Below are 15,890 nucleotides of genomic sequence, written 5' to 3' on the forward strand. Positions count from 1 at the left end.
GGCTACAGGCCCTCGCCTCGGGTCAGACAGGGGGCTCCACAACCTCACAGCAGCTGGCGCAATTAACTGTTCGTTTGTCTAATCTAGTCACCGCCCGCCCTTAAGGAACGCCCTGCCCCGATAGGTTTCTGACCAAAATATTGCTGTTTTCCAAATCAAAATATTAAAAAACGTGCAAATCCATAAATACACTCATAGACCTGCCGACTCCTAGACATGCGCCGCTAAAGACATGTTCTGTCAGAAAGAGAGGTAAGTGCAGTGGACAACCCAATATACCCTTGAGGGCTCGGGCAAATATGAATAAACAGGTAGAAAGGTGCCTTCAAGGGATTTGTTTGGTAAATAATTTGTATAATTTCGATTCTTAATTAAAGGTAGGGCAGTTATATACCTACAAATTTATTAATTATCACTTTTTCAATACTTAAATCAGTTTTTCAAAAAAGGGTACTTCAAATTACAACAATTAAATACAGTGAAAGGAAATATTTCAATATTTGATGCCTTCACTTTCAAATTGATCCAACACTTTTTCACAACAATATATAGCCATTTCTCTGGAAAACAGTGTGATTGTCAACATTTATAGAGGTTGTTAATAAACATTTTCAATCTATTCCAGACCTCAAGGTATATATATCTTAGTATCTTGACACTATCCCAGTGCAAATAGTCAGGATATTTAGCTTAGTCCTGCCAAGAATATTGTAGTATTTAACTGAAATGAGGGCACCAGAACATTAACGTGTCTTTGTTTGCAAAAATAGAAGAAAATAATGAAATCTAGTCATATAAATGTTGCCCCCATAAAAAGCCATAGGGACAACATTTAAGATCAATACGTTGTAATTTGAAGTACCCTTTTTTGAACTAGAAATATAAATTCAATTTTTATATATACACACGCTTGTTTCTCCTCCTTTTGGTTTATTGAATTTATTGTATTCAGGTTAATATGTGATGATTCACTCACACCTTATTCAATCCTGATTCTGACAAACTAAGGTGATTTAAGTATTGAAAAAGTGATAATTAATAAATTTGTAGGTATATAACTGCCCTACCTTTAATTAAGAATCGAAATTATACAAATTATTTACCAAACAAATCCCTTGAAGGCACCTTTCTACCTGTTTATTCTGTCAGAAAGAGAGCACACCTCAGCTGTGAGGCTGGATCGAGGAGGACGGGTGAGGAGGGAATGTATGACACGAACACGTGCCCGCCATGTACGCGCCCCCAGATCCGTCCCATGTACACACACATGCACAGATCGCTACATCCGTCCCCTGTACACACATGCACAGCCCCATATCCGTCACATGTACACACACATGCAGGGGTCCCCACCTCCCTCCCCTGTACACACATGAACAGGACCCCACACCCGCCCATGTACACACATGCACAGCCCCATATCCGTCACATGTACATACACATGCACGGGCGTTCTATCCGACACGTGTACACACACACATGCAGGGGTCCCCACCTCCCTCCCCTGTACACACATGAACAGGACCCCACACCCGCCCATGTACACACATGCACAACCCCATATCCGTCACATGTACATACACATGCACAGGCCTTCTATCCGACACGTGTACACACACACATGCAGGGGTCCCCACCTCCCTCCCCTGTACACACATGAACAGGACCCCACACCCGCCCATGTACACACATGCATGGGCCCCATATCTGCCACGTGTGCACGGGTCTCCTATCCGACACATGCACAGACCCCAGGTACGTCCCATGTACATACATGAACAGGCCCCCACATCCGTCCTGTTTCTCCCAATGAATGCCCAGAGAATTGCACTCACACCACAGCAGCGCCCACTCTCATCTCCAACCAACCCCACTTGACTCTGCACCCTCCACCCCACAATATATTGCCCCGTCATCTCCTTACCCCACCCCACCTCTGCCTTTCAAGAAGAACTCCCCTCAGAACCCACGGCCCTACCCAGCATCATAATATTCCCTGCACAGCTGTGCACACCCTCAATAACAAACTAGGCCACCCCAACTCCACAATCTCCCGGCTTGAAGTTACTATCCCCCACTTAAGCGCTAGACTGTCCACGGTATACGACTCCTTACTCCCTTTGGCGGGAACACAATACCCCAAAAACTCAAACCCAAGGAGTGCGCTTCACTTGCGTCCCAAAAGACATGCGCACATTCTCTCCCAAACTGAAAGGACTCACTTCCTTGCTAGCTACAGTCAAGGATCCCAGTTTTCCATTTTATAAAGGTGTTTTCTGTCTGCATTTATTTTTTAGAGTGGATTCATTCCTAAAATGGGGCTTCTTTTAAGGGACTCTCGGGCTGTCTTTCATCAATTGTAGACCAACAGCTGAGCAGATGCACAGCACGGGGAATGTAAAAACAGGATGCAATTTCGCATAACGCATATGTCAACGTACATTTGTGGTATAATGCTCGTATTGAACAGTGGCGGGATTGTTATGTAATACATGGCAGCTCAAGTAGGTAAAAACGACAGAGGTCTAAGCGTGAGTGCGCGTCTATCACTTAAATAAATCTGGAAATGTACAGTTTTACAGCTTCGTTTATCCGCAAAACACAAAGTAAATATGGATAAATACAGATAAAGTGGTCAAAAAATACATATGGATCAATACACACGGAAATGTTTAAAAAAATATACCATAAAACCGGGAGCCCTCGCTATAATACCTCTACCTCCCTCACCATCTCCTCTGTAGACAACACAAAACAATGCCTTACACGCACCGTATCCCGGGTCCAATCCAAACGCCAGCCACTTACAACCCAGGCACCGACCTTAAGGAACGTCATTCCTGTCGTCATTAAAATCCCTGACACCCGAACACCAAAGCAGTCACCTCAGAGCGGCGTTGTATGCTTCACAACTGCAGAGCTGCAAAATATAACACAAGCTGGAAATTACAGATAACATCCCTACAACCACGACCTGCTAATCCCCTCCGAGACCTGCTTCAACGACACTTTTCGCACAATTCTCGATCTTCGGCTCCCCCCGGACTATTGCATTATCGGGAATGATAGGCTGGGTGGAGTTGGGGGAGGCGTCGCTGCCATCCTCCGAAACACCGTTCGATACAGGGAACGCCTTAGTATCTTTCTATACACGTGAATGCCTCACTCTGGACCTTCATGCGCACCACAACTCCCCTATCAGGATTAACGCCCTTTACCACCCACCAGGCGACAGTTCCACCTTCACTGAGTAATTCAATGACTCCGCAAGTGACCAATCTTCACAAAGCGATAAGCTGATCTTTCTAGGAGACTTAAATCTTCACTGGGGGGCCTCGCAAAACTCGGCTGCCAACCAGCTTGCCACATTTCTCTCTGGAAATCATCTTTTGCAACACAAATCTAAGCCAACACACTCCGTGAGCTCCACGCTTTACCTTATTATTTCCAGAGATGACCGGCTCTAGATGATCCTATAACAGTAGGGTGGTCCAACCACGTCCTCGTCCCTTTCTTGGTTCACCTCTTGCATGTCGCATTCCTGGGCCAGCCAAAAAGAGCAAATACCTGGTTCCGCAACACAAAGAACATCGACCTCAACACTCTCAGCAGCGCCGCTAAGAAGGTACGACCAGACATCAGCCCAACTCTGACGTCAAGGACCTGACTGCTCGCTGCTTCACCAGATCATCTGTCTTAATAGACAATGTGTCTCCACTACAAAGCAGGAAGAAAAGGCCCACTCCCTCTACCCCATGGTTCAATAAGTCCTTCTATGGCGGAAGGAAAGATCTAAGAATTCTGGAGAAGAAATAGAGACAGTCGCCCTCCGGCAATTATCTCTCATACCCCCGATACGCTGGATCGCGTTATTACAAACATATCATTATCGAAAAATCAAATCACTTTTGAAACCTTCTCGACTCTGCCAGGAACAGACCAAAGAAACTTTTTGACCTAATCAAAACCACCAGCAATGCCCCCTCATGATCAACTACCAAATTTGAAACCCATCCGAGAAAGCAGAAGAATTTACACAAATCTTCGATGAGAAAGTGAAATCACTCTTTGATCAAGAAGATACACATCCAACCCCACATGAGGGACGCAAATCCAAGGGCTCCGGGCACAGTTTAAACGTCATCACTGAGAAGGGCGTCCTCAAGAACATCTTGAGAACAAAACCTGCGAACCATTCTCTAGCGCTCATAGTACAGCCCGCGGGCTGCCAGCGGCACGGCAGACCTTCCCTGGCGGCCCGCAGACCTTTTCAGTCAATGTCCTCGTACAAGTGTGTTACAGTAGGGCCAGTAAACACAAAGGGGGCCGCTGGAGCATGCGCGATAGCGCTTCACTGTGCATGCTCTAGCGGCCCTCCTCGATTTACGGAGCGCTTCCTATTTGGTATAGGTTTGGGTCAAATGGGCACAGGAGGGCACAGTGGCAAAGGATTTGATGTACAATGATGGGGTAGCGTCTCCGAGTGACACCGCAAAGTCCAGGGATGAAAAAACAACACTTTCTGGAGACCCCTGGGGTAGTGACAGTCTCTGAAACCACCTGAAGCGTTTCTGGGTGACGTAACCAGCCAATGATCTCAGGATGAGAAGATGTTTTTAAAGCTGGGGGCGGATGCGACGACTCATTGGTGACCTGAAGAGACTAGTGCTGAGCGGAAGGAAACCCAAGCATATTCCTAGCTTCCTCTCCCGGTGTAACTGGTGTTTGTGAGACTGTAAAGGGAAGAGGGAGGAGGCCTCGTGCATCTTCTCTCTCTGCACATTATCCCTTCGTCCTGTTTTAACCGCCTCCTTGCTGGATGGGGGCACCCATTCAGCCGGTATTTCTTTCGAGATGTGGTTTCAATACAGCCCGTTATCCACCATCGGTGCCAAATTCATACCTGCCCAGCTCCTGCATTTTTTGTAAAAATACTACTGGTTATAATGGTCACGTGCACTGATATATAAAATGGAGAAGTCAAACTTATGATCAAAGAGGGGGACTGAGGCAACACTTCTGTGTTAGCAAATAAGCAGCCAGAAAATGAAAGCACCCCCCACTTATAACCAAACCTCTATTGACACAGAGTGAGAAAAGCGACCCTTCCTAGAATAGTTCCACCCACCCTCCTTTCATGCATCCTCACACTTCTCCATTCTTCTATCATTTCACACTTCCATTCATCCTTTCACCATTCTATACACATTTAGCCGTCCTTTCACTCATTCATCCACCAGTCTATCTAACACCCTTCCATCCATCAATCCATTCATCCATAGTTCCATTCATTCTTGCCCCATGTCTTCCTTTCTTCTTTTACCCTTCTTCCTTCCTTTCACATTTTCTTACTTCTACCCTCTCTTTTTGCCTTTTCCCATGTGTCCTTTCTGCTTTCTGCCTCCAATCTTTCTATCTTTACTCATCTTATCTTTCCCTATTACCTTTCTCTCTCCTTTTGCTCTGTTTACTGCCTCCCTATTTTCGATGTTTTCTCCATTTTTAGGTCTCGCCTGACCCAGCGCTTTAGCGCTGCTCTCGCGAGAGCTTTTGTAAATGGGGGATCTGGAAGTGCAAACGAGTGCTTTCAGGCCTCCAAATACAGTGCATGTAAGCCGGGCGCGCGCACCATTTGGCAGCCTGCACACCATTTGCTTTCACTTTCGTGGCCGCACGGCCGCTTTGATGTTTGATCGCGATCACTTTCACTTTCGCGGCCGCAGGGCCGCTTGTTCTAATGTAACCCAGATTGCTTTCTGACTTAAAAACAAACACTCGCCATGTCCTTCTCATCATATTGTTAGAGTTTGTGATGATTTATCAACTCTTTCAAAATGAAGCCTCCATTACATGAGATTTATTGTGCACCGGCACATTCCTTTTTCTTATAATTTCAACTTGTTGTTAAAACTTGCATTTCTTGGCTTGATCGTTGTCTGGGATACTTTTGAAGCTCTTAGTTTAAAAAAGAAATTGCTTAGCAAACAGTGCCTGGGTTAACAGTCAATGTTGTAAGGATCATGTTTACATGGGCTTTCTATAATTTATGTGCTGGTTTGCTTCGTGCAGTCTGCCCCACCTTATCGACCCATTAGACAAGCATTTGCAATGCAATAGGTCTCGCATTTACACGAGTTTAAGCAATTGGCAATGTAAATGACAATGCTTTTATTTATGTTCAAAAAACAAAAATAAAAGGCATTGTCATTTGCAATGTCAATAGCTCAAACTCGCGTAAATGCGAGACCTATTGCATTGCAAATGCTTGTTGTCTTTGTCTCTGTAACATGAATGCATTATGTCTTTGCACGTGAGCCTCTGGGCCTCTTTAATCGGTTGCTTGCTGAATTTTACATAGATGCCTTAACTATGGTCACCGCAGGAGACAAAACAGCTGTTCCCTTTAGATTTTGTTACAGATGGGATGGTGTAATGCCCCTGTGAAGTGCTAATAGTGTAAAAAATGTTTACAAAGTGTGTGCTGTGTATCTTTGGGGAGACCCTACTTGGGAAGAGATTTCCTGAACTATTAACACTGGGTAGTATAAATAGTGTCTAATAATGTTTTGAAAAGTTGGTGATATATTTTTTTACTCTAGCCCTCCCTTGCAAGCCCTGTCCCCACCGCCCTTGCCCCCACCTGCAGGCCCCTCATTGCGGCCCTCGGCCACAAACCAGACTGTAATCTTGGCCCCCGAGAGAAAGTCGGTGAGTACCCATGCGCTAGACCCTATGCCAAGCAACACTGCCCCCACACGCTCCCCCACTGGACAGATCGAATGAACCTCTTTCTTAGCCAAGGATCCTTTCCTGTTGTGCTCAGAACGGGTCAGGTCACCCCACTACTAAAGGAACCCTCCGCTGACGTGAAGGACCTTCACAACTTCCGCCCTATCACCAGCCTCGCTCTCTCACTGAAAGATGTGCAGCGGAGCAACGCACTCCACATATCAAACACAACAACCTTCTTGCTAAATTTCAACCCGGCTTCACTCAAGGCCGCAGCACGGAAACAGCACTATTGACGATTCCCTTCGAGCCCTAGACTCGGCAGCTCCTGCCTCCTTATCCTTCTGGAACTTTCTGCAGCATTTGACACTGAAATCCACCACACACTTCCTAACACACTAAAACAAAGGATGGGATTTGAGGGCGTAGTGCTTAAATAGTTTGAATCTTGTCTCACGGAGAGATCTCAGATGAATAAAATTGAAAACTATCATCTCCAAAGGCGATGGATCAAGGTGTCCCTCAAGGCGCTATCCTAGCTATGACCCTATATATTCTTTACATTGAATTACTAGGAGCCCCTTAAAAGGGGCCGGGATCCCTTATCACCCCTAGGCTGATGACACATCACAAGGCGTCCTCCGCACACGACATCTCACTTCTCGACACCTCCCTCAGCTCTTTCCTGGAATGGATGACGTCTCGTCACTTAAAACTGACTCCCTCTAAAACTGAGTTCCTTCTGATCTCAAACTCTCCGCCGCCCGTATGATCTTGGATCGATAATCTGAACATTCTCAGCTGCAAACCTCCCATGGTTGACACCACCAATTCCCTGGGTGTCATCCTGGACAAGAGACTCAAGCTCCATTCCCAAATCAAGACCAGGGCCTCTCTGGGGCATCGGACGTTGGATTCCAGAGCGAGGCTTGGAGACTCTGCTCCAACCTTTGGTTCTCTCCAGACTGGACTGCTGGAATCCTCTCCATGCCGGCCTTCCAAGGATCCACCAATCTCCTTTAAAATCCACCCTCCGCTGGGCTGCGCACTCCGTCTACGGGGCCACTCACCCCAATGCAGACAACTCATCGCCGGCTTCCTACCAAAGCCAGGACTCCATACAAGGCTGCTTGTATCACCCCACACAGCCATGCACACCTCCAGCCCTCGCGACTTGGCAAACAAAGGCAAGATAGCAGGCGGCTCTAAACCCTCATGAAATGCTGGAAATCTCCCGCCAACCTTCAAATGAGAGAAAGCTTGGGCTGCAATCTGCCTCAGGTGATGTGACTAGGGTTTGGAACTTGCCACCTCTCGCACCACCACCTCGTCCGGTTCTTCAAAAGGGACCTTAAAACTTCCAAAGACATTTTTCCCAATAATCCCTCCTCGGCCAGCTCCCTGCCAGGCCTGGCCCTCACATCCAAGTGCGTGACCCCGACTGTGGTTTTTTGGGGGGGAGTTTTTTTTTATAGCGTGAACTCGAGCTGAAGGTATCCGGGCGCTTTACATGAGCACCGGCTGCGTCACAGACGGATGCGCGCGAGAGCTATGACGACCTCTCTGCTTTAACTCTGAAATTATGGAATGTTTTTATGTAACCATAACTGCTTTAACGTTTCTAAATATGTAATCTGTAATGAGCATGTAATTTGTAAATATGTAACTTCCACCATGAGTAACCGTAGTAGATATACATATTGTCACCCGCCACCTTTACTTGGAATGTCTCATGTAGGTTCGATCTATTGTAAAGCGCTCTGACACCTCCGGGTAATATCCGCGCTACATAAACGCATAAATAAATACACACATGAACCCCCCCTACCCATGGCAGCCGTGGTACACCCCACCCCTACTCCTGATGATGCGGAGATTGGTGACTGCCGTGGGTGAGTGGGAGTTACCACTGACGCCCGGTCCTCGTGTGTGCTTCTGTCCACAGATCACACGGCGCGTCCGTCTGCTCCCCTCCCCCACGGGGCTGTGACCCGCTCTAGCGGACAGGCTGGCCTTTGTAGCGCCTAATCTGCATTCTCCCTGCCCCGCCGGCAGCTTCCCGGGAGGAGGAGCTAGCTGGAGGAGGGGCTGGGGTGACCACCGTGCACACAGTCGGGTTCTGGGGAGGGGTGGGGAGGCGCCGGTGGCCCCCGCAGTGCATACAGCCGGGTCCTGGGGAGGAGAGGGTGGGGGCAGCAGTGCATAAGCCGGGTTCTGGGGGGGGGGGGGGGGGGGGGCAGCAGTGCATACAGCCGGATCCTGGGAGGAGCGGGGAAGGGGGGTGCAGCATTGCCTCCAGTCTGACCAGGGGGAGGAGCCCCAGCAGTGCAGCCCCCTTGTGAACATGCGGTGAGCAGGCGCCGGCGGCCGGGAGGGACAGGGAGCCCCACCTTTGCCTCACATCACACATTGCATCACAGCCTCCTCCGAGGGCACCGACCTCCAGCCTGCCTTGAACTCTCACCCGGCGCCTCCCCTGCTTGCTGGGGCTTCGTGGCACGCGTTAGAGCGGGAACTCGCACCCTGTGCGGGGAGGAGCCCACCGGCCTGAACTGTGTGTGAGCTAGAGGCATCGCATCCAGGCGCTAAACTAGTGTCAGCCAGTGCCAGCAGCTCCGGGGAGACGCTAACCAGTGCCCACCAGGCCAACCAGCCTGGATGAGGCGCTAAGAAGTGTCTTATCTGCGGAAGTGAAACCAGCTGAGGAGCTAAACTAGTGCCACTGAGCCCCTCGAAGCGCTAACGATTGAGAACCACCCCCATTTAAAAACAAACCAGTGCCAACTACAAACGTGCACAGTGGAGCCGGTGATGAAAGAGTGGCACGGAGGCAGCTACTAGCGCCAAGACGTGCCCAACAGAACCAACCCGCACAGAAGCCAGATAGCGCCTACACAAGTGGCCCCAGCCACACTGATGGAGACGCTGCGAGCTCTGAACACAGCGGGGAAGAACCAACGACCGCCGCTTGGTAACGCTGGCACCAAGAGGAGCCAGTGAGCTCAAACAAGTGCAAACCCAGGGCAAGGAAAGCCACACACACTGCCAAGAGACACCAACTTCGAAGACGCACCAGCGAGGAGTGCACCAGCGGACACGAGAACTGTGAGCACTCACCACAGGGAGGTCTGGTGCACCTGCGTGATCGACTCGTGCCAAGAACCACCGGCGTGGACCCGCTTCTGTGCCAACACACTGCCAACAACCACTGCTTGCACCAGAAACAATCTCTGTGCCAAGAACCACCGCCGTGCAGCAGCTTCAGTGCCAACACCCTGCCAACAACCACTGCTTGCACCAGAAACAATCTCTGTGCCAACAACCTCTGACGTGCACCAGCTTCTGTGCCAACACCCAACACACTGCCAACAACCTCTGACGTGCACCAGCTTCTGTGCCAACACCCAACACACTGCCAACAACCACTGACGTGCACCAGCTTCTGTGCCAGCACCCTGCCAACAACCACTGCTTGCACCAGAAACAATCTCTGTGCCAACAACCTCTGACGTGCACCAGCTTCTGTGCCAACACCCAACACACTGCCAACAACCTCTGACGTGCACCAGCTTCTGTGCCAACACACTGCCAACAACCACTGACGTGCACCAGCAACCACCTCTGTGCCAACAACCACTGACGTGCACCAGCTTCTGTGCCAGCACCCTGCCAACAACCACTGCTTGCACCAGAAACAATCTCTGTGCCAAGAACCACCGACGTGCACCAGCTTCTGTGCCAACACCCTGCCAACAACCACTGACTTGCACCAGCAACCACCTCTGTGCCAACACCCAACACAGTGCCAACAGCCACTGGCGTGCACCAGCAACCCCAACACAGTGCAAACAATCACAGACCCAAGCCAACAGCCAGCGCATGACCACATGGGAGGCAGATAGCACCAACAATGTCCTGCCCTCCTCATGCACAGAAGCAAACAGCTTCGCGCGCTAACACCATCTGTGAGCCCCAGTGAGACCACGGAAAACACCAACCAGCACCGGTGAGAGCCAGCACCGCCTCGAGCCCAGAGAGCAGCAGTGGACGATGAATGAGCACCACCAGGGGCCACCAGAGAGCAGCAGCCAGCACCTTAGAGCGCCAAGAAGCTTCACAGACCCTAACAAGAGATAGGAAGCGCTACTGAGTAGTGGCCAGTATCACTGCGGGTCAAACAGACCCAGTAAACTTTAGCCAGCCCCCACCCCCAAAGGTCCAGGGAGTGGTGGCAAGCCCCGACACGCACCCGCGTGCCCTCTGACGCCGAAGGCTTCCGAGCCGTGCCCGCAGCCGGGTCCAGTGCAGGCAGAGCCCACATCTGGGGCCGCTGCCTCTTCCAGTGTTCTGTGAAGTGCTTTGGGGCCAAGTTTGTCTTAAGCTCGGCCACCGAAAACAAACGACCAATCCGCAGCAGGAAGTGTCACCGAGAGACATCGACGGAGCCAAGAAGCCCCAGCGAGGGCCAGTGCGCACCGCCTCAGCGCCAACAGGCTCTGCCTAGCGCCAACCAGCACAGGCGCCAAGAAGCAGCCCCAGGTGCCAGCAGCAGAGAGGAGCGGCACCAGGCAGCCGCGAGGATGTCCCTCCGGGCTGGGGAGCTCACGCAGACCCCCCTGCAGAAGATCTGGATCCCGCACACCAGCAACCGGCTGACCCAGCGCCGAGGCTGTAAGTGGGGGCTTCTGGGGGCGGGGAGGGCCCCCAGGCGCTGTCCACTGCGCTGGCATCTGGTGGCAGGGGTTGACTGACTGTAAGCTGAGCATGAGAGGAGGGCGGAGAGGGTGCGTGGAAAGAGCACAGAGCGCTCGAGTACAGGGTGGGTTACACTCGGAGAGCTCCTATGGGGTGGCGGTGACCCCGGGAGACCCTCAGAGAGCTACAGGAGAAATCAGTGGACACAGGAGACCCCTAGAGAGTCCCGCTCGGATGGCAAAGACACAGGAGTCCACCAGAGAGCTCCCCGGGGATATCAGTGCATCCCGGGGCCCTCAGAGAGCCCCCAGGGGCAGTGACCTCAGGAGGCCACCAGAGAGCACCCAGGGGATATCAGTGCATCCCGGGGCCCTCAGAGAGCTCCCAGGGGCGGTGACCTCAGGAGTCCACCAGAGAGCTCCCAGGGGATATCAATGCATCCAGGGGCCCCTCAGAGAGCTCCCAGGGGCGGTGACTTCAGGAGCCCTCCAGAGAGCTCCCAGGGGATATCAGTGCATCCAGGGGGGCCTCAGAGAGCTCCCAGGGGCGGTGACCTCAGGAGGCCACCAGAGAGCACCCAGGGGATATCAGTGCATCCCGGGGCCCTCAGAGAGCTCCCAGGGGCGGTGACCTCAGGAGTCCACCAGAGAGCTCCCAGGGGATATCAATGCATCCAGGGGCCCCTCAGAGAGCTCCCAGGGGCGGTGACCTCAGGAGGCCACCAGAGAGCTCCCAGGGGATATCAGTGCATCCAGGGGGGCCTCAGAGAGCTCCCAGGGGCGGTGACCTCAGGAGGCCACCAGAGAGCTCCCAGGGGATATCAGTGCATCCAGGGGGGCCTCAGAGAGCTCCCAGGGGCGGTGACCTCAGGAGGCCACCAGAGAGCTCCAAGGGGATATCAATGCATCCCGGGGCCCTCAGAGAGCTCCCAGGGGCGGTGACCTCAGGAGTCCACCAGAGAGCTCCCATGGAATATCAGTGCATCCAGGGGGGCCTCAGAGAGCTCCCAGGGGCGGTGACCTCAGGAGCCCACCAGAGAGCTCCAAGAGGATATCAGTGCATCCAGGGGGCCCTTAGACAGCTCCCAGGGGCGGTGACCTCAGGAGCCCACCAGAGAGCTCCCAGGGGATATCAGTGCATCCAGGGGGGCCTCAGAGAGCTCCCAGGGGCGGTGACCTCAGGAGGCCACCAGAAAGCTCCAAGGGGATATCAGTGCATCCCGGGGCCCTCAGAGAGCTCCCAGGGGTGGTGACCTCAGGAGGCCACCAGAAAGCTCCAAGGGGATATCAGTGCATCCCGGGGCCCTCAGAGAGCTCCCAGGGGCGGTGACCTCAGGCGGCCACCAGAGAGCTCCCAGGGGATATCAGTGCATCCAGGGGGCCCTCAGAGAGCTCCCAGGGGCGGTGACCTCAGGAGTCCACAGAGAGCTCCCAGGGGATATCAGTGCATCCAGGGATCTCACAGAGAGCTCCCAGGGGCGGTGACCTCAGGAGCCCACCAGAGAGCTCCCAGGGGATATCAGTGCATCCCGGGGCCCTCAGAGAGCTCCCAGGGGCAGTGACCTCAGGAGCCCACCAGAGAGCTCCCAGGGGATATCAGTGCATCCCGGGGCCCTCAGAGAGCTCCCAGGGGTGGTGACCTCAGGAGCCCACCAGAGAGCTCCCAGGGGATATCAGTGCATCCAGGGGGGCCTCAGAGAGCTCCCAGGGGCGATGACCTCAGGAGCCTACCAGAGAGCTCCAAGCTCCAAGGGGATATCAGTGCATCCAGGGGCCCCTCAGAGAGCTCCCAGGGGCGGTGACCTCAGGAGGCCACCAGAGAGCTCCCAGGGGATATCAGTGCATCCAGGGGGGCCTCAGAGAGCTCCCAGGGGCGGTGACCTCAGGAACCCACCAGAGAGCTCCCAGGGGATATCAGTGCATCCAGGGGGCCCTCAGAGAGCTCCCAGGGGCGGTGACCTCAGGAGTCCACAGAGAGCTCCCAGGGGATATCAGTGCATCCAGGGATCTCACAGAGAGCTCCCAGGGGCGGTGACCTCAGGAGTCCACAGAGAGCTCCCAGGGGATATCAGTGCATCCAGGGGGGCCTCAGAGAGCTCCCAGGGGCGGTGACCTCAGGAGGCCACCAGAGAGCTCCAAGGGGATATCAATGCATCCCGGGGCCCTCAGAGAGCTCCAAGGGGATATCAGTGCATCCCGGGGCCCTCAGAGAGCTCCCAGGGGCAGTGACCTCAGGAGCCCACCAGAGAGCTCCCAGGGGATATCAGTGCATCCAGGGGGCCCTCAGAGAGCTCCCAGGGGCAGTGACCTCAGGAGCCCACCAGAGAGCTCCCAGGGGATATCAGTGCATCCAGGGGGCCCTCAGAGAGCTCCCAGGGGCAGTGACCTCAGGAGCCCACCAGAGAGCTCCCAGGGGATATCAGTGCATCCAGGGGGCCCTCAGAGAGCTCCCAGGGGCAGTGACCTCAGGAGGCCACCAGAGAGCTCCCAGGGGATATCAGTGCATCCCGGGGCCCTCAGAGAGCTCCCAGGGGCGGTGACCTCAGGAGGCCACCAGAGAGCTCCCAGGGGATATCAGTGCATCCAGGAGGCCCACGGGGTGGATGTTGGTCAGCATTACAGACCATTCAATATTAAACCATATAGGTGAAAGGCTGTAACCCTCTACACAGTATTCACGATTAAACCAACAGGTGAAAGGCTGTAACCCTCTACCCATCAGCCTCGTAATTGTCCCATCACCCCCTCACTATGGCTGCCCGTAGAACAGCGCTCCAGCTTTTAGGCAGGGTGTCTTATTTTTAAATGGCTTCAGACTGGCAGTCCAACCTTTGTTTCTGCCCTATTCCCATCCCATGCGTAAGGGGTGGCTCAAGGTTTATGGTGCTGGCTCCCGGCATCAGGTTCACCTCCTGTATACTGCATTTAGGAAACTCCTAAAAACATGCTATATGAGTAACGATCTGATGCATGCTCTGTTTCAGCTACCATAGCGCCATGAAGCCAATCAGCGAACATGCACTCTAGAAATATTCATAACATATCATTTCCTATTGAACCTATATGTGAAAGGTTGTAACCATGTACAGATGGTTTAAGCCTATTAACTATTCAGCCTAGAGGTGAAAGGCTGTAACCCTGTCCCAAACATTCAGTATTTAACCTAAAGATGAAAGGTTGTAACCCTATACAGATTGTAAACTTTTAAACCTAGTGGTGAAAGGCTGTAACCCTCTACAGAGTATTAACAATTAAACCAACAGGTGATAGGCTGCAACCCTAAACCAACCATGCAATCTTAAACTCTAGAAGTGAAAGATTGTAATCCTATGCTGAGCAGTTAATCTTAAACTCTAGAGGTGAAAGATTGTAACCCTATGCTGAGCAGTCAATCTTAAACTCTAGAGGTGAAAGGTTGTAACCCTTTACCCACCATTCCATCTTAATCCCTAGAGGTGAAAGGCTGCAACCCTGTACAGAGTATTCACAATTAAACCAACAGGTGAAAGGCTGTGACCCTATATCGACCATTCAGTCTTTAATCCCTAGAGGTGAAAGGCTGCAACCCTGTACATACCATTCACTATTAAACCTAGAAGTGAAAGGTTTTAACCCTGTAAAGATCCTTCTCTAATAAATTCTAGAGGTGAAAGGCTGTAACACTGTGCAAACCACTCAAAATTAAACCTAGAGGTGAAATGCTGTAACCCTCTACAGAGTATTCACAATCAAACCAACAGGTGATAGGCTGTACCCCTAAACCAACCATTCAATCTTTACCCTAGAGGTGAAAGATTGTAACCCTATACTGAGCATTCAAACTTAAACTCTAGAGGTGAAAGGTTCTAATCCTATACCAAACGTTCAATCTTAAACCTTAGAGGTGAAAGGCTGCAACCCTGTACAGACCATTCACTGTTGAACCTAGAGGTGAAAGGCTGCAACCCTGTACAGACCATTCACTGTTGAACCTAGAGGTGAAAGGCTGTAACCCTGTATGTTCCATTAAATATTGAACGTAGAGGTGAAAGTCTGTAACCCAGTATAGACCATTCACTATTAGACCAAGAGGTGAAAAGGCAGCTTTAACTCTCTACACGCCATTCACTAGTAAACCCTATCAATGAGAGGGCCTAACCACGTACAGGCCGTTATCTATCCAGCCATCGGGGCAAACGCTTCTAAGCCTGTACAGACTTTATCAATTCAGATACCGAGGGACACAGGCCTGTAACCCTGCACAGAACACGGTCCATCCAGACCAGAGCTGGACGTCTTTAAGTCTGTACTATCTTACCCTGCATTAGAGGTGAAAGGTTCCTTCCCAGTAGAACCCATTAACAAGTCAACCATTGAGGGGAAAGGTTCTAAAAATGTACATCCACACTTTATCAACCGAGATACAGAGGGGCACAGCCCTGTAACTCTGCAAAGAGCACTGTCCATCCAGACCAGCGCTAGGCGTCT

General features: G+C 51.7%; 1 protein-coding gene across 6 annotated transcripts in view; it reads left to right on the plus strand.

The window, feature by feature from the left end:
- PFKFB1 (6-phosphofructo-2-kinase/fructose-2,6-biphosphatase 1) overlaps positions 1 to 15,890 on the plus strand; it is a 193,397-nt gene that overhangs the window by 66,722 nt on the left and 110,785 nt on the right. Inside the window, exon 1 of one of the 6 annotated variants that reach the window (XM_085629837.1) lies at positions 10,963 to 11,400. The exons of 4 other annotated variants lie outside the window; for them this stretch is intronic. In XM_085629837.1, coding sequence (XP_085485963.1) covers positions 11,310 to 11,400 — 91 coding nt within the window. In that variant the 5' untranslated portion in view covers positions 10,963 to 11,309. Of the gene's footprint in view, positions 1 to 10,962; positions 11,401 to 15,890 lie in introns of those variants that run through there. One more of the 6 variants, XM_085629834.1, reaches the window with a different exon arrangement.

This window comes from Triturus cristatus, chromosome 10 (genome assembly GCF_964204655.1).
Source record: "Triturus cristatus chromosome 10, aTriCri1.1, whole genome shotgun sequence".
Taxonomy (NCBI): domain Eukaryota; kingdom Metazoa; phylum Chordata; class Amphibia; order Caudata; family Salamandridae; genus Triturus; species Triturus cristatus.